This window comes from Schistocerca serialis, chromosome 2 (genome assembly GCF_023864345.2).
Source record: "Schistocerca serialis cubense isolate TAMUIC-IGC-003099 chromosome 2, iqSchSeri2.2, whole genome shotgun sequence".
NCBI classification, from domain to species: domain Eukaryota; kingdom Metazoa; phylum Arthropoda; class Insecta; order Orthoptera; family Acrididae; genus Schistocerca; species Schistocerca serialis.
In genome coordinates, this window is record NC_064639.1 from 428,508,853 (window position 1) to 428,528,078 (window position 19,226).

General features: G+C 39.2%; 1 protein-coding gene across 3 annotated transcripts in view; it reads right to left on the reverse strand.

Annotated features, from left to right (window-relative positions):
• LOC126457288 (organic cation transporter protein-like) overlaps positions 1 to 19,226 on the reverse strand; it is a 312,321-nt gene that overhangs the window by 117,541 nt on the left and 175,554 nt on the right. For all 3 annotated transcript variants that reach the window (XM_050093458.1, XM_050093459.1, XM_050093460.1), the window contains one exon: positions 16,983 to 17,123. In XM_050093458.1, coding sequence (XP_049949415.1) covers positions 16,983 to 17,123 — 141 coding nt within the window. The remainder of the gene's footprint in view (positions 1 to 16,982; positions 17,124 to 19,226) is intronic.

The following is a 19,226-nucleotide window of genomic DNA, read 5'->3' on the forward strand; positions in this document are numbered from 1 at the left end:
TTCCTATGAATATATTAAGAAAATTAAAGACTCATGTGTGCTGAACTTTTATTTTATTTCATCATCATCATCATCATCATCATCACCAGGGGTAATTCATCAAGCCAAGCTAAAGTTTTCCGGGCACAAAAACGTGCAGTAAGAATTATATGTGGTGTGAACTCAAGAACATCCTGCAGAAGCCTGTTTAGGGAACTAGGGATACTAACTACAGCTTCCCAATATATTTATTCCTTAATGAAATTTGTCATTAAAAATATATCACTTTTTCAAACCAACAGCTCAATTCATGGAATCAATACTAGAAATAAGAATAATCTTCACAAGGATTTAAAGTCACTTAGTCTTGTACAAAAAGGTGTGCATTATTCAGGAACACACATTTTCAATAACTTGCCAGCAGCCATAAAAAGCTTAACAACCAATGAAATTCAGTTTAAGAGAAGCCTAAAGGATTTATTGGTGGCCAACTCCTTCTACTCCATTGATGAATTTCTGAGGAAAACCAACTGATTTGTATATAAGTACAACATAACTTCTGCACAATTTCAGTGCAGTAATGTGTTCACTGAAAATTTGTGTGTGTGTGTGTGTGTGTGTGTGTGTGTGTGTGTGTGTGTGTGTGTGTGCGTGTGTGTAAGTATAATCTAACTTCTGCACCATTTCAGTGCAGTAATGTGTTCATTGTAAATAAGTATTACAGTAGTTGTATTACATGTTTCTTACCTTATAAATAAATATAAAACTTTTTTATTTTAAATTCAGTGCAATAGTATTTGTAAAATGACTCTTAGTGTTCATTAAAAAATGACGATCATTCCACTTGGGACCTGTGGAATGGTACATTAGCTTATTTGTTTTAGTTTAAATATTTGTCATGTATTGTTGTTTTTCTGACATGTTCCACATCCTGGAGGACCTCCTCACTACGGATCAATTGGAATGAAAGTAAATCTAATCTAATCTAAAAATCAAACCACCATCATTGTCTTCTTCTTCTTCTTCTTCTTCTTCTTCTTCTTCTCCTCCTCCTCCTCCTCCTCCTTGTACAGTTTCCAGACCCTGGCTGGGGCTGTTTGAAAAATAGGTTTCTCCATCTCTTCATGCCCTACCACCACATTTCTTTCTCCACTCTGTCCCAGTCTTCTCCTCTCTTCTTCATAAGTATCTTCACTTGAACATCTTGTCTCTCAGTCTTCCTCTATGTCTCTTGCCTCCTGTCATCATTTCATGAGCTTGTCTCAGTAGCCTATCAACCCCCAATCTTTTAACATGCCCATACCACCTTGGTCTTGCTTCTCTACAGTCTCTTACATGGGCTTCTCTTTCACTATTTCTCTTGCCCTCTCATTACTTACTGTATCCATTCTAGTAAGTCTTAGTCAGATGCTTTGAAATTTTATCTCATGAGCCTGTATGCTGCATACCTTTTCTTCATTACGCACGTTTCTGCTGAATATGTCGTTATTGGAGCATAATATGCTCAGCATAACAATTGCTTGCTTTTGGGTGGTCATCCTTGCTCCATACCAGGCTTCTTACATTCTGCAGGAATCAATGCTGTCGTCTTTCCCTTTCACTAATATCCTCCGGCTGTCTTCTGTTTGCTTCTCAGGTACTTGAAATTTTCCACTTTCCTTACTGCTTGCCCTCTAGTACTTTATCCATCGTTACTCTTATCTTATTTCTTGTTGTCACCATTACTTCACACTTTTTTGCATTAAGTTTCAATCAATGCTGTCCCATCATACATTTAGCTTTTCTTGTACCTCCTCTTCTCCATTCCCAAAGACCACAGTATTGTCTCCACACACCACTGCTTTCATTATTTCCATACCCTGTTCACACTACCACTCCTGCCATCATCTCATCTGTAATGGTGATGAAAAGTGGTGGGGATAGTGCAAGTCATTGCTTCCTTTATACGTTTCCTTTACTCTTCTCACAGTAGCTTTCCAATTCCACTTTTCCAAAGGGCTTTGAAGACATTGTTTCTTTTCACACTATCATATGCCTTCTCCATGTCAGGAACATGATTACTAAGTCCTTACCATATCATAGTCTCTCTCATTGAGCTGCCTTACATAAAAAAAAAAAAACATTACATCTGTTATTGATGTTCCCTGGTCTTAACCCATATTGTTCTTGTCTCAGAACTCCTCCTAGTATCTCCCACACTCCTTTTTCCAGTATCTTCTCAAATACTTTGGCAGTGCAAAACATCAAATTATAATGTTGGCATAGTTTCCAACAAACCCTTGCTAAAAATTGGCAATATGTTACTCTTTCCACAGACCTTGGTATTCCATCCACTTTTCTCTTCCATCATTTTTCCCACTCTCCCATCCATTTCTTCTTCTCCCCTGCTACCAATCTCTTAGCTGCCTTCTTCTACTCAGTGTATTGCTTTCCTGCTTCTTTTCTGTCTTGACACATATATGGAATGCTTTGGTTTTCTTTGCAACCTCACTCTGGATCATTCCACCAGGATGTTTCTTTACACTGCCTGGTCCTTCCACTTCATTATTTCAAACCTTGCCCGTTTCTTCTCTACTGACTGCTTTTCATCCCATGTTACATTGCTCTTTAATATTTTTTGAAATTTTTATTTGCTCTGCATTTCTCTTTTTTTAACTCCCACACTCTTATCCTTCTTTCCTGTCTTTCAGCCCACTATAATCTCTCTGCTTCTTACCACTAAAAGATGGTGATCACTATGTAGGGCTTTGGAAGATATTTGCTTGACATCTGTGACTGTTCTCTGTCTTGATCAAATATTCTGCACCCAGATAACATGATAACAGCACAAGTATAAGTGAACCAAAAAGTTCAGTTCTGCCCCCTTTTCACCATAAAATATCCCCTTATAATGGTGACCTGTAGGCAGGATTGCTAGCATGTCTACATTCAGTAATAAAAGAGAAAGGAAGACTAGGCTTTAATGTCCTGTTGATGATGAGGTCATTAGAGACAGGGCACAAGCTTGTTTTGGAGGAAGTATGAGGAAAGACACTGACTGTGTTCTTTTAAAAGGAACCATCTCAACATTTTCCTTCTTTCCCATTAATTTAGGGAAATTATGGATGACGTAAATCTGGATGGCCAGTTGAGGATTTGAACTACTGTCCTCCCAAATACATGTCCAGATATGTCCAGTGCCTTGCCTCAGCAGCCACCACATTGCTCAGTTTCACTCAATACTGTCCACAAAGAGTATACAGTACTTAGTAGCATTAAGAAGCACTCAGATTAATCCAGCAGATGGTAGCATTTCACCACCATTCACTCAATGGTGTGTGTAAAGCAAAGGAAATTTTTTTTCACAAGGATATGAAAAGAATATTCATGTCACAGGCTTAAAGGCAAGATGTTAATTTTAATCATATACATTTGCCAAAGCTCCACTTTTTAGACTTACTTCTACAGTGTGTTAAACAAATCCTTTTTTGAAATTGTCTTCATGTTGTTCTAAAATTGTTATTTCATGCTGGTTTTAGTTGACTAACCATTGCAATATTTTGTCAAATACAGTCTCCCTCATCCTATCTTGTTCTTCTTCCAGAAACATTTTGGCTAATGCAAGTCATTCACAGAGCCTCTTCAAAGCTTATCTTTTCTCCCACACACTATCAGTTAGCATCTCCTCCCACTGCAATCTCCTTCAGTTCACATCATGCTTCACCTAGTCTCTCTATCTTGTCCATAGTCTTCTAATTGGCCTTTCTCAAGATTCTGTTCATTTTAGAGCTCTTCTTAGAAGTCTTTCTGGTCCCATTCTTTTAATGGGCTTGTATATCATGATCTTTGCTATAGCAGGTATTTTCCAATTTCTAATTATGTCACCACAAAAAAATTTCAAACAAATTTCTATTCTCTCCAAAATTTCATCCTTGATGTTTCCTTTCATGGTTAATTCATAACTTTCACATAATGATATGCTAGCATTCTGGTGACCACACCTGTAGAAAGTATTACTGACTATTACTGAAAAGGTTTTCAATACTTATTTACTTCATAAATGGCTAATGCACAATTTGTTTAAACTGAATGTTTTGTGGTAGCACTTGTTGCACGGTACTGTAGGTGTTTCAGTTGCTGCTGCATGTCTGACTGTTAAGATATATATCATCTGCAAGTCTGTTAGAATATGGTATGCTGTACTTGGAGGAGGAGGAGGAGATTAGTGTTTAACGTCCCGTCGACAACGAGGTCATTAGAGACGGAGCGCAAGCTCGGGGTGAGGGAAGGATGATGAAGGAAATCGGCCGTGCCCTTTCAAAGGAACCATTCCGGCATTTGCCTGAAGCGATTTAGGGAAATCACGGAAAACCTAAATCAGGATGGCCGGAGACGGGATTGAACCGTCGTCCTCCCGAATGCGAGTCCAGTGTGCTAACCACTGCGCCACCTCGCTCGGTCTGTACTTGGAATTATCATTAAACAACAAAGCTTATTTAGATTATTATCTTGACTGTATCATATTTAAATATGTTGGCTTGATTTGAGGACAAAATTATTTGTCCTCAGCTATGAGAAAGTGTCATTTATGCAAAAACCAATTTCTAAGTGCCTTACTTCACAATCTGGAAGCACTCTGTAGAGAAAAATAACTCTGGTTTATTGTTCTGTAGGTCAGAAGATGGTCATCATAGACTGAAATTAATAACATGGTGTAAAGTATTAATGTCTGTAACTGGAACAAATATAAAAAAAATATTTTAAATCTACATACACTAAGTGATCAAAAGTATCCAGACACATGGCTGAAAATGACTTACAAGTTCATGGTGCCCTCCATTGGTAATGCTGGAATTCATATGGTTTTGGCCCACCCTTAGCCTACATGACAGCTTCCACTCTCACAGGCATACATTCAATCAGCTGCTGGAAGGTTTCTTGGGGAATGGCAGCCCATTCTTGAAGGAGTGCTGCACTGAGGAGACGTATCAATGTCGGTCGGTGAGGCCTGGCATGTAGTCGGCGTCCCAAAAGTCCAAAAGGTGTTCTATGGGATTCAGGTTAGGACTCTGTGCAGGCCAGTCCATTACAGGGATGTTATTGTCATGTAACCACTCTGCCACACACTGTGCAATGTGAACAGGTGCTCGATCGTATTGAAAGACGCAGTTGCCATCCCCAAATTGTTTTTCAACAGTGGGAAGCAAGAAGGTACGTAAAACATCAGTGTAGGCCTGTGCTGTGATAATGGCATGCAAAACAACAAGGGATGCAAGCCCCCTCCATGAAGAACATGACCATACCATAACACCACCACCTCCGAATTTTACTGTTGGCACTACACACACTAGCAGATGATGTTCACAGGGCATTCACCATACCCATACCTGCCATCAGGTTGCCACATTGCGTACCGTGATTTGTCACTCTTCACAACATTTTTCCACTGATTCATCGTACAATGTTTACACTCCTTACACTAAGCGAGGTGTCGTTTAGCATTTACCGGTGCGATTTGTGGCTTATGAGCAGCCGCTCAACCATGAAATCCAAGTTTTCTCACCTCCCACATAACTGTCATAATACTTGCAGTGGATTCTGATGCAGTTTGGAATTCCTGTGGGATGTTCTGGATAGATGTCTGCCTACAACACATTACGACCCTCTTCAACTGTCAGCAGTCTCTGTCAGTCAACAGACGAGGTTGGGCTGTACACTATTGTGCTGCACGTGTTCCTACACCTTTCCACTTCACTATCACATCAGAAACAGTGGAGCTGGGGATGTCTAGGAGTGTGGAAATCTCGTGTACAGATGTATGACACAAGTGACACCTAACCACATTCAAAGTCCATGTGTTCTGCAGAGTGCCCCATTCTGCTCTCTCACGATTTCCAATGACTACTGAGGTCACTGATATGGAGTACCTGGCAGCACAATGCACCTAATATGGAAAACATATGTTTTTAGAAGTATCTGGATACTTTTGATCACATAGTGTGTGAAAACCACATCATCTGAGGATTGAGGTATCTTCTTAATCATCTGTGCTGTATCTGCATCTGTCTTTTATCACCATAACAGTGCTAAGAGACTCTTATGATAATGCAGATAACTGCAAAACTAGTGCAAGATTATCGACAAATTTCTTATTTCAAAACACTTTCTAACCATTTAAAACCACACTGGACTATAAATATTAATATTAATGTACACGCTGGAAAAAGTGAAAATGGATAAATGGTCAATGAATATATGTGGTCAGGACTGTATTACGGTCCAAGCAACACAAGCTGCTGCTTGAGGCACCAAGCTGAGAGGGTGTGTGAGAGGCACCACAACTATATGATTTCTACAGAGGACGAGTCACAACTAGTAGCTGCTGCTGGTGGCCACGAGCTGCAAGATCTGTGTACAGTACATATCACAATCAGAACTGAAGTCTGCTGCTTGTGATCTAGTGGTTAGTGTTGCTGCCTCTGGATGTATGTGGTGTGGCTAGGGTCTCCAGTCAGGTAGACCGTGTGACTGGTGCAAGTCTTTCGAGTTGACACCACTTCGGCGACTTGCGTGTTGATGGGGATGAAATGATGATGATAAGTACAACACAACATCCAGTCCCTGAGTGGAGAAAATCTCTGACCCAGCCAGGAATTGAACCTGGACTATTAGAAATAACGTTCCATCGCACTGACCCACTCAGTTACCAGGGGCAGACGCTGCCTCTGGATGATGGGGTCCTGGGTTTGATTCCCGGCTGGGTTGGGGATTTCCTCTGCCTGGGGACTGGATGTTTGTGTTGTCCTCATCATTTCATCATCATTTAGGAAAGTGGTGAGACTGGACAGTGAAAACATTGAGCATTCATACAGGCACTGATAGCCATGCAGTTGAGCACCCCATAAACTAAATATCATCATCAGCAGCAGTGAAAGCCCTGTAAGCAGTAACTTAAGTGCATATAGCATATTTTATGTTCTGTTTATTCATTGTTTCTAATTTTCTCTGAAGTGGTGTACTGAATGGTTAATACTGTTTTTGTAAAAAAAACTTGTTAACAGATTACTTGAGTATGTGAACAACAATATCCTCCTAGAAAAACTGAGGTTTTGTGGAATTTTTTGTGTAGCCAGCTGATAGAAAATGTTTCATGTAACCAAAGGGTTTCAGGAAGTTGTACTTAATAATTCAACTAAGCAGGGAAGTTGGACAGAAATCACTTAAAGGCTTCCACAAGGCTCAATCTTAGGTCTGCTACTGTTTCTCACATATGTAAATGACTGTGACCAATATACAACAAGAAGAATTATTTCTTTTTAAGATGACACTAGTTTTGAAACCAATCCACACAAACACACAGCAATAGCATACGAGGGTGGTTTGAAAAGTTCTCAGAATGGAACAGAAAAAAAGTACTTACATCACTGAAACTTTTTTCATTTTTCAACATAGTCTCCCTGTAGATTAATGCAGTTGGTTCAACAATGTTCCAGTGCCTTGATCCCATTTTGATAATGAGTTTCTTCCAGGCCTGCAGAATAGTTGTCAACTCTGGCTATCAATTCTTCGTTTGAAGTGAATTTTCATCCACCAAGAAAAAGTTTCAGTTTTGGGAAGAGATGGAAGTCTGACGGAGCCATATTGGGTGTAATTTTGTCATGGCAATGGCAGATGTGTGCGGGTGCACATTGTCTTGATGGAAGATGACTTTTTTCCTTGCTAACCTGGTCTTTTTTCACATGTCTTTTGTTGCAATTTGTCCATGGGGTTAGCATAGTATTCTCCAGGAATTGTTTGCCCAGTGGGGAGATAAGCTACAAACAGAATCCCCTTCACATCCCAGAACACTGATGCCATGACCCTTCCCGCCGAAGGAATTGTCTTTGCTTTCTTTGGTGGCAGAGAATCAGCATGTTTCCATTGCTCTGACTGTTGTTCTGTCTCTGGGGTATAGTAGTGCACCCAAGTTTCATCTGTGGTCACAAACTGGCACAAAAAATCTTGTTCATTTCTCCTAAAACGGGCCAAACATTGTTCCGATATGTCCATTCTCATGTGTTTTTGATCCAGCATCAAGAGTCGTGGCACCCATCTCACAGAAATTTTTTTCATTTCTAATTCTTCAGTTAAAATGTCAATATACAGACAGCTAGTAGTTACCTGTATAAGTGTACATCATATGCTTAGTCTGAAATATTAAATAAGAACAGCAACTGAATAGTGTAAGAGGAGGAGCGGTCAGAGATTTATCCAAACTGATTTTTTTGCTTTGCTAGAAGCTCTTAAAACTGTTACATGTAATTAATTTCTGGAAGATCTTTGCACCAAAATGCAGAACCCCCTGTGTATCCTAGACAATTAAGCAAAGTCTATATGAGGTTATTTTCTGCTCATTCATTCATTCAGTCACATATTATGTTTTATAAATTACATAGTGAACAAAGGCATTCAGGAATGCAGAGCATGTCAGATGACTCTTGCCATGTGTGGGTTGGCATTACCTCGTTGTGGTGTAAGAATAGGATGGCTTGCATGAAAGGTATCAAAACAAGGTGTAGTGAATCCTCATCTACTGCTACGCTATAAGGGCCTTATGGATGTCAATCAAAAGGATCATACTATGCAAAGAAATGGCACCCCAGACCTTCACTCTTGGTCGTTGGGCTGTATGGTGGCCAAAAGTCAGGTTGGTATCCCACCACTGTCCGGGGCATCTCCAGTTACATCTTCGGCCTGGAATCTCCTTGACTGGAGTAGAGTTGTCTTCAGTGATGAGTCCCCCTTTGAACTGAGCCTTATGACCACCAAGCATGGAGATGTCCTGGATGGCGGTGGGCTACCAACCTACTGTTGCCTGCCATATGAACCAAATACCATGAGTGAGGTCTGGGATGCCATTCTTTTCATAGCAGGACCCTTTTGGTAGTCATCCACGGCACCCTTACAGCACAGTGGTCCTTCAACAATATTCTGCGTCCCTCATGCCAAGCCATCCTGGGATTACATTTCAGCAAGTTAATGCCCACCCACACAAGGCAAGAGATCATTCCCCAACTGAGGACATTTGGAGCATTATGGGCAGGGCCCTCTAATCAGCATGGGATTTTGACAATTTGACATGCCAATTGGACAGACTTTGGCATTAAATACTTCAGAAGGGAATCCAACAACTCTATCAATTAGTGCCAAGCTGAGTAAATGCTTATATGAGGGCCAAAGATGGATGAATGCGTTATTGACCTGCTCAATTTGTGAAGCTCTTTCTCTTGAAAAAAATGATCAAATTTTTCTGAAACTGTAATCTTTTTTTGTCTGTACATGTGCTTCACATCTTCTTGTTTCTGTCCCATTCAGCTAATTCCCTTGTGGTGCATCATATATTTTGTCTTAGATTGCATTTACTTAACAGTTGGCCAAGTGAAAGGTCTGAATCAGAGGCTTAGACAGTCCTGCAACCATGTAGGCTACAGATTCCTTGACTCATACTATAGAGTGGTGAGGTATTGGGTCCTGCTTCATAGGTCAGAGGACCACTAAACACAGGAAGCAACTACATGGGTATCAGAGGTTGTGTGGAGTCAAGTGGGTGGTATTTTAAGTTCATCTACATGACTACTGTGTTATTCACAATAAAGTGCCTGGCAGAGGGTTCAATGAACCACCTTCAAGTTGTCTCTCTACTGTTCCACTCTTATACGGTGCACAGGAAAAACGAGCACTTAATTTTTCCTGTGCGAGCCCTGGTTTCTCTTATTATATTGTGATGATCATTTCTCCCTATGCAAGTGGGTGCGAACAGAATGTTTTCGCAATCAGAAGAGAAAACTGGTGATTGAAATTTCATGAGAAGATCCCATCGCAATGAAGAACGCCTTTGTTTTAATGATTGCCACTCCAATTCACATATCACATCTGTGCCACTATCTCCCCTACTTGCCACTCCAATTCACATATCACGTCTGTGCCACTATCTCCCCTACTTCGCGATAATATAAAATGAGTTGCCCTCCTTTGTACTTTTTCGATGTCATTAATCTGTCCCATCTGATGTGGATCCCACACCACACAGCAATACTCGAGAATAGGGGAGACAAGTATGGTGTAAGCAGTCTCTTTAGTAGACCTGTTGCACTTTCTAAGTGTTCTGCCAATGAATCGCAGTCTCTGGTTGGCTCTACCCACAACATTATTTATGTGATTGTTCCAATTTAGGGTATTTGTAATTGTAATCCCTAAGTATTTAGTTGAATTTACAGCCTTCAGATTTGTGTGACCTATCGCATAATCGAAATTCAGCAGATTTCTTTTAGTACTGATAACTACACACGTTTCTTTATTCAGGGTCAATTGTCACTTTTCACACCATACAGATATCTTATCTAAATCATTTTGCAATTTGTTTTGGTCATTTGATGACTTTACAAGACGGTAAATGATAGCAACATTTACAAACAAACTAAGACAGCTACTGAGATTGTCTCCTATTTTGTTAATATAGATCAGGAACAACAGAGGTTCAAAAATGGTTCAAACGGCTCTAAGGACTATGGGACTTAACATCTGAGGTCATCAGTCCCCTTGACTTAGAACTACTTAAACCTAACTAACCTAAGAACATCACACACATCCATGCCCAAGGCAGGATTCAAACCTGCGACCGTAGCAGCAGTGCAGTTCCGGATTGAAGCACCTAGAACTGCTCAGCGACAGCGGCCGGCAACAATAGAGGGTCTATAACACTTCCTTGGGGAACGCCGAATATTATTTCTGTTTTACTCGATGACTTTACGTCTATTACTACGAACTGTGACCATTCTACAGGAAAACATGAATCCAGCCAACAACTGAGGCGATATTCCATAGGCGTGCAGTTTGGTTAGAAGACACCTGTGAGGAACAGTGTCGAAAGCCTTCTGGAATCAAATTGACATCCCCTGTCGATAGCACTCATTACTTCATGAGTATAAAGAGCTAGTTATGTTAGTTTGCCTTGTAGTGAAACTGAAGTAGACTCAGAAGATATAGTTGCTGAACAGTTCAAAGAAAACTTACGAGTCTCATTTCAAACAGGTACCCCACTCATACAATTATAGTCAGTGGTGACTTTGATCTAGACTCAATATACTGGAAAAATTATGTGTTTAAAGCTGGTGGCAGGCACAAAACTTCATCCAAAATTGTACTGAATGCTTTCTCAGAAAATTATTTTGAACAATTAGTTCATGAGCCCACTCGAAGTGTAAATGGTTGTGAAAGCATACTTGACCTCTTAGCAACAAATAATGCTGGACAAATAGTGAGTATCATGACAAATACATGGATTAGTGACCACAAGGCAGTAGCTGCTAGGCTGAATACCGTAACTCCTACAACCATCAAAAAGAAACGTAAAGTGTATCTATTTAAAAAAGCTGATAAAAATGCTCTTAATGCCTTTTTAAGAGACAGTCTCCACTCCTTCCGTTCTAATCATGTAAGCGTAGAAAAGATGTGGAATGATTTCAAAGAGATAGTATTAACAGCAATTGAGTGATCTATACCACATAAATAAATAAGTGATGGTACTGACCCCCATGGTACACAAAATGGATCAGATTGCTGTTGCAGAAGCAGCGAGAAAAGCATGCCAAATTTAAAAGAATGCAAAATCCCCAAGACTGGCAAAGTTTTGCAGAAGTTCAAAATATAGCACATACTTCAATGTGAAATGTTTTAATAATTTCCACAACAAAACTCCATCTCGAAATCTGGTAGAAAACCAGTGGCAAGATGCAGTCAATACCTTCACTGCGCGATAACAATGGTGATGTCACTGATGACAGTGCCACTAAAGCAGAGTTATTAAACACGATTTTCTGAAACTCCTTCACCAAAGAAGAGAAAGTAAATATTCCTGAATTCCAATCAAAAACAACTGCCAAGATGAGAAACATAGAAATAGATATCCTCGGTGTCGCAAAGCAGCTTAAAACACTTAATAAAAGTAAGGCTTCTGGTCCAGATTGTATACCTGCCAGGTTCCTCTCAGAGTATGCTGATACAACAGCTCCATATTTAGCAGTTATATACAACTGCTTGCTCATAGAAAGATCTGTACCTAAATAATGGAAAATTTCTCAAGTCACACCAATACCAAAAAGGGAAGTAGGAGTAATCCATTGATTTACAGGCCAATATCACTAACATCAATTTGCCGTAGGGTTTTGGAACATATGCTGTATTCAAACATTATGAAGCACCTCGAAGAAAATGATTTATTGACACGTAGTCAGCACAGATTCAGAAAATATCGTTCTCGTGAAACTACAGTAGTGCTGTGTGGTATCGGATCCTTAGCAGACTGCACTGAAAGAAGACATCGAAAAAGTTCAAAAGGTCATCCTCTCTCCGCCAGGCACTTAACTGTAAATTGTAAAGTAGTCTTGTAAATATAGATATAAGAGGAAAAGCAGATCAGTGGAGCATCTATTAAGGCATTAAAGACTAACTTGGCACCAAAACACATAATTACATTTGTTCAGTTCACAAGCTACACATATCACCTATTTCCTTACTGACAGCCAGACATTTCACTTTAATAACGAAGAATATTTTACAAAGCCATGATGCTAGCAAGTTATGTATAGAGAGTTCATCTCTGTGTTGTAACTATCTATATATCCCTTTCTGCACAGTAAAAGCTGAGAGGGTTAGGTGTAGAAGCATATTAGGAGAGATAATGATAGGAATATTGTAGATTTTTACATTTTGTAACGTTGTTTGTTCCATCACAGTTTCTTGCAAATTTTACAGGTAAGGTTTAAATTACTCTCTTCTGTATGAATTTAAATATGAAACATTTTTATCAGAGGTTATTTTGAATCATACATCTTACAACCTCTACATAAAACTAACTTAGCACCCACTGCTTCACTCGTGTAGATTCTGTGGCCTGCAGACAACATTTTTTTTTTTTTTACTTTTTTTATTTAATCGAATTTTTATGCTGCTCAAAAATTGCAGCACCTTCTAATCTTTTCACGTTAATTATGGCCATATAAGCATGGTCTATTCTGAATGTACTTCTGACTAAAAGTGATTCCGGTAGTTGGAGTCAACAGTTTTTGTTAATCATGCCTGTTTTGTTCTTTTTAAGATATTTCCATAGCAACTTTCATCCCCCTAACAAATATTTCTTTATATCTAACTGAAAAGTGAAATACAGTAGAACCCCTCTAATCTGACCTTGGATGGTCCGTCACTCTGGTTAGTCCGACCATGCTCAGGCTCGCCAGCCTGTGCCGACTTGTCACTGACTGGACGCCTGTTGGGCCATTGTTGCGGTGTCTATCACTGTGCATATGGTTATACTGTACGTTATTGTGCAGTTTTATCCTTTGTTGGGATTATAAAACATCGTTGTTTGCTTTATTCCGTGTTCTCTACAGTATTTATTACTGTAGATTCATTGTTTGTACAATTGTCTGTTTTTCAACATGTCTGGATTCAAACGTAAACACATAACTCTTTCACTAAATGAAAAATTAGCAGTGCTACAAAGACTGGACGAAGGAGAACCGCTCCAAAAAATTGCAAAGGAACTGAATGTAGCTGTTCAGACAATTAATGATTGCAGTAAGAATCGGAAAGACATTGAATCCTATACAGTTACGACTGATGGTGAAAACACACTGAAGAATCACAAAACATCAAAAAAGCCTAAACTTGAACTGCTTGATAAGGAATTGTGGATGTGGCTTTGACAAGAAAGAAGGAAAGGAACTCCAATATCCGAGCCAATTCTCAAAGAAAAAGCGATAGTTTTGCACAAAAAACTGGAAGCCGAAAGAAAATTTGCTGCCAGTGAAGGCTGGATTGATAGCTGGAGAACTCGTCTTGGTGTCCGATTTGTTTCTATTTCCGGTGAAAAACTATCTGCTGATGCCGCAGTTTTCTGTTAAGTTTCAAGAAATTGTAGAAGAAAATGAACTGTTACCCTGCCAAGGGTATAACATCGACAAGACGGGGCTGAACTTTAAAATGTTGCCAACAAAAACGCTCTCAACTTCAAATGAATCCATGGTAGGAATGAAACTTATAAAAGACAGAATAACAGTCATTCCTTGTAGCAACGCAGATGGTACCCACAAGCTCCCCTTGTTCGTCATTGGCAAATCTAAGAAGCCAAGGTCATTCAAAAATATAAACTTATCTTCCTTGCCGGTTTATCACCACAATCAAAAATCTGCTTGGATGGACTGCAACCTTTTTAAATCCTGGTTTTTTGACAAGTTTGTGCCATCGGTCGAAAAAGACTTGAAGCAAAAAAATCTGCCAGTTCGTGCTCTGCTGCTGTTGGATAATGCACCATCACATCCATCTGAGGAAGATTTGGTGAAAGGGGACATAAAAACTCTCTTTCTGCCTCCTAATGTGACCTCACTCATCCAACCAATGGATCAGGGCATTATCGAATGGTTAAAAAGGCAATATCACAGAAAGTATATCAGCTCAATCTTGGAAAAATCTGAAGGAGGTCATAACTTATTTGAGGCAATGAAATCCCTGACTATCATAGATGCTATCTACACAATCGCTGCAGCATGGGATGAACTGAAACATTACACACTGCAGAAATCGTGGCGTAAGCTTTGGCCACAAGTTATGACTGAAAATGAGCATACCGAAGATGAGCAAAACAACGACGCACTGGAAATCGTTAAAGATCTACAAACTCTGGAGCCAAACGTCCCTGCCATTGAAGTTGAAGAGTGGATCAACGAATGTGACAAAGACTGTGACACTTTTGAAGAGCTCAATGACGATGAGATTGGTGCCGCTGTTAGCCAGGAAACTGTGAATTAGGACTCGGACGGCGAAGACGAACCTCCCACCCGGATTTTACACACCAATGCAAAAAACGCTTTTGACATTGCCCTTCGATACATCGAGCAGAATCCAACTTCAATTCTAAAGGACGTTTCGTGGATAAAAAAATGGAGGGACACTGCAGCTAAATCTAAGACTAACATCTGCTAAACAAAAATATATCACTGACTTTTTTTCCAAGTAATTTGTTTTCGTCTTTACTGTAAAAACAATGCATTAAGTATATTCATTTCTTAGCATATACATACAGCAGTTTATTTCTTTGTAAAAAAATTCTTTTTTATGTACAGTGCTATAAACATTTTTTAGTTTACAGTATATATCGTTTATACATTATTAAGTAAAGTACAGTACTGTAATTTGTTTGTCGATTTTCCTTTTAAAACCAATACATATTATATTGTGTGTAGACGTTTTTTAGTTAATATATTATTTAACACTGTGTAAAAAACATCTTTTTAGATTACTGTAGACGTCTTTTAGTTCTTAAATAGTTTAATTTTTTGTACTAAATGTCTTTTTATATTTTTTGCAATAAATATTAGATTTTTCGGATAATCCGACCTTTTTTTCGTTCCGACCATCATCCTGGTCCCGAAGGTGACGGATTACAGGGGTTCTACTGTACCAGTTTTCATAAATTTAGCTTTAAATTTTGTTTATGTAATGAAATATTTTCTTCAAAATTTTCATCTCCTATTGCATTCCCTTAAGGGTTGAATTTCCAGAAGCATTGAAACACATATTTTTTTTTTTTTAATTTTATGACTGAGAAACCAAATAGCAGTTTTCATAATTCTAGCTTCAAAATTCCCTTAATAGAGACATACTTTTAAAAAGCCTTTCATCCTTTATTTCACCCCCTTACTAGTGGAATCTCAGACAATGACTTCTTAAATGATGCTTATGGGATAAGATCCACACCCTCCCCAACCTTCAAGTTTTTATCATTAGCAGGTTGGGCTGGGTGATAGTGAGTCAGTGAATCAGTCTGATAATCTTTCACCCTCTTAAGGGTTAAATTTCCAAAATCACCAACACATGTATTTCTTTCACCTCTAACTGTAAAGCCAAACACCAATTTTTGAAAATTTAGCCTTAAAAATGCTTTCGAAATGAAATATTTTTTTATAAAATGTTTCATCCCCTTAGGGGGTCAACTTCCAAAAACAAAAACACATATTCTTTTATTTGTAGCTGAGAAGTCAAATACCAATGTTCATAGATGTAGCTTTAAAATCACTTCAGTAGTTCTCCAATAATTATACATTTTCATAAGAAGCTTTCACCCCCACTGCATTAAATTTCCAAAAAATGCTGAAACACATACTTCTTTATTTCTGACTGAGAAACCAAATATTAATTTTCTTAGGTCTACCTTCAAAATTGCATGAATAGTGACATTTTTAAAAAATCCATTTGCAGTAGCCACCAGAAAGATCGCGGGAGACGCACATCGGCACGGCGCGTCACGGACAGTAGTTGTCACAAGTAGAGTCCCGTCCATCAGAGGGCACGCGAGAATTCGGCCATGACCTCTGCCGGCGGAACAACAACAACAACTCAAGCAGCACAGGCCGCACCCAGTCAGTTCACATCGGGCATGTCTAGCAGACAGTACCTGGTCTACACTATGTGAAGTGCGACGGAAAACGTGAACCGTGTTTTTACACCCTTCATCCTTTATTTCACCCCCTTAGGGTTGGAATTTCGAAAAATACATTCTTGAACAACACCTACAGTACAAGATCCATACCTTCACCAAATTTCAAGTTTCTATCCTTAACAGTTTGGACTGGGTGAAGATGAGTGAGTGAATGAGATAGTGAGTGAGTGAGGCAGTCAGTCTGGGCACCGCCTTTTATATACAGATAGTAACTTACTGTCTAACAATGATTTTAGTCACACATTTTCAGCAGATCCAAATAATTATGTGTAATCAGAAAGATACAGGAATTCAAAACTATGTGAGTCAAATTAAGAAAATTCCTTTTCCAAAGTATTTACAATTAGGAAGGGATAGATTTTAAAGATGAAAACAAATATATTAATAGTTCTTTTGTAAACTGAAGGATGTACAAATATCACATTGTTATATTCCAAGCATAAACATTAACATTGCATTAAAAGATTGAGATGTTAAATTTCTACTCTACCTGACTGAATGTGTGGTAATGATCCACAGGAAACTCAGTATATCCACAGGGTGAAACTTCTACATTTTCTGTAAAATTTACTGTGCTGATTGGCAACATGTCAGATATTAAATAAGTGCTGCATGGGTCTTTCAGTATATCCTGTAACAGAAATGAAAGAACAGTATATACAATACACTTGAGCTTAATTTTTTCTAGAACATGTTGACAAAGCATCAAAATAGGTTACTTTGTATTTATTTTATTTTATATGCCATTTCAAGTTTCCCAAAACTTTGAAGATTAATAATTTCCTTAATCTTTCATTTTCAGCAGATTTCTCTTCCTTTAATATATAAAAGTAACATGATTTGGCATTTTACATCTTACTGTAGATCAAAAAGAAAAGTAAGGGTAGATACCAATGTCTTATCTAGACATTCATTTTGTGCAGCTGTTAGTATCAATAAGGCTACAGTCCTGAATATTCCTGTGTAAGGACCAAATATGAAAGGGCTCAAATCTACAAAAGTACAGGCTTTTAGTGAACTATGAGTCACATCAAGACTGTGTGGCAAACTGCTAAATGACAATATTGGCTTGATTTCTCTGCTGCCGATCTGCCTATCTCCTCTAAGACTAGTGAGGAAACTAGGTATGCCATAGAGAAGTTACATGACATAGCATCAAAGACTCATTTGATAGAAAATTTACATAAAAATATCACAAGATCCCCAGTATAAATGAAATGTAGGGCAATTATATGTGTGTCTTCTTTTAAAGACCTTGGAGAAACCATAATACCATCTGGACTAGGCAGTAAAAAGAAAGAGCCACCACTCTCCAGAAAGGGTGCAGGATAACATGGAAACACTACAGTAAAAGGGTAATATCCCATAATGTGAAACTTTGGCATCACAAGACAGTTGTTTTAGATGACATTCAAAAATAATTGATGAAATTTCAAAAGAAGAGTGAAAAATTCTCAGAAAAATTTATGCTCCCCTTAACATAAATGGCATATGGATGAACGGAATGACTACAGACCTGTACAAAGCAATAGAGAAGTTCACTGAAAGAATCTGTTTAATATAATAGAGTCAGAAAAGGTAAAAAATCACTTGATCTGAAGATGTTAAGTGGGACTTATGAGAAATGATTGCCAAAGAAGATATCACCACAGAATGCAAAGTTTTTGGAATCCTAATTGTATATCACACATTCACAGAGAAAGCTAGATAATCCATTGGAAAACAGCACTCAGAGGAATGTAGGAAACAAGAAAATGAATTAATGAAGAGATTTTGGGAAAAGAAGAAGAAAAAGGAGCTGTCAGACCAAGCCAATAAGTTCAAATGTGCTCTTTAACTGAGCATAACAAAGAAAGAAGGAAGACTCGAGTTCTCTGGTGCTAGATGATCAATATGAGAACTCAAAATATCCCCAGGTGTACTGCCGGTCTACAGTGTCCAACGGGCACAATATTTCGGCGATCATACATGTCGCCATCATCAGGTGAACTGACGGACTGAGTTCCCGTGAACGTGCCAGCATGGAGATCCGTACACTATGGCTGTTCAGAGGGAACTGGGTTCGGTTGCGGCAGCGGCCAATTTAAATACCCTCCACCCGCGGCGCACTCCCTCTGCTGTCCGCGCCCCGCACCATGGTCGCGTGGTGGAACAGATTGCGAAGGCATCTGAGATGGCATCAGAGTGATGGCTCTGTCCGCCGTGGTTGTCACAACTATACGTTTGCTTGATTTACTCTTGATTAACCCAATCACTGGTTGCTAAGATTATAGCCACAGTCACGGTTTATGAGGTCGTCATTGGTGCGAATTTTGATGGCCTCTCTAACAATGCTGTCCCAGTATCTCGACGTCTGTACCAGAATCCTTGTGCGTTCATAGTCCATAGTGTGATTTTCCGACAAACAATGTTCAGCAACTGCTGACTTGCTCAGATACATCAGTCGAGTGTGCCTCTGGTGTTCACGGCATCGATCCTTGACGGTACGCATCGTCTGACCAACATACGACTTGCCACAATGACACGGAATCTGGTACACGCCGGTCTTCCTCAAACCGAGGTCATCTTTGGCACTCCCCACCAGTGCACGAGTTTTATTCGGAGGACAAAACACAGTTCCGACCCGGTGTTTCTTCAAAATGCAGGCGATTTTCCCTGAGAGTGCGCCTGTATATGGAATAAACGCAGTGCCTACCTCCTCCCTTGTGATTTCATCCATCTCCACAGGTTGTGC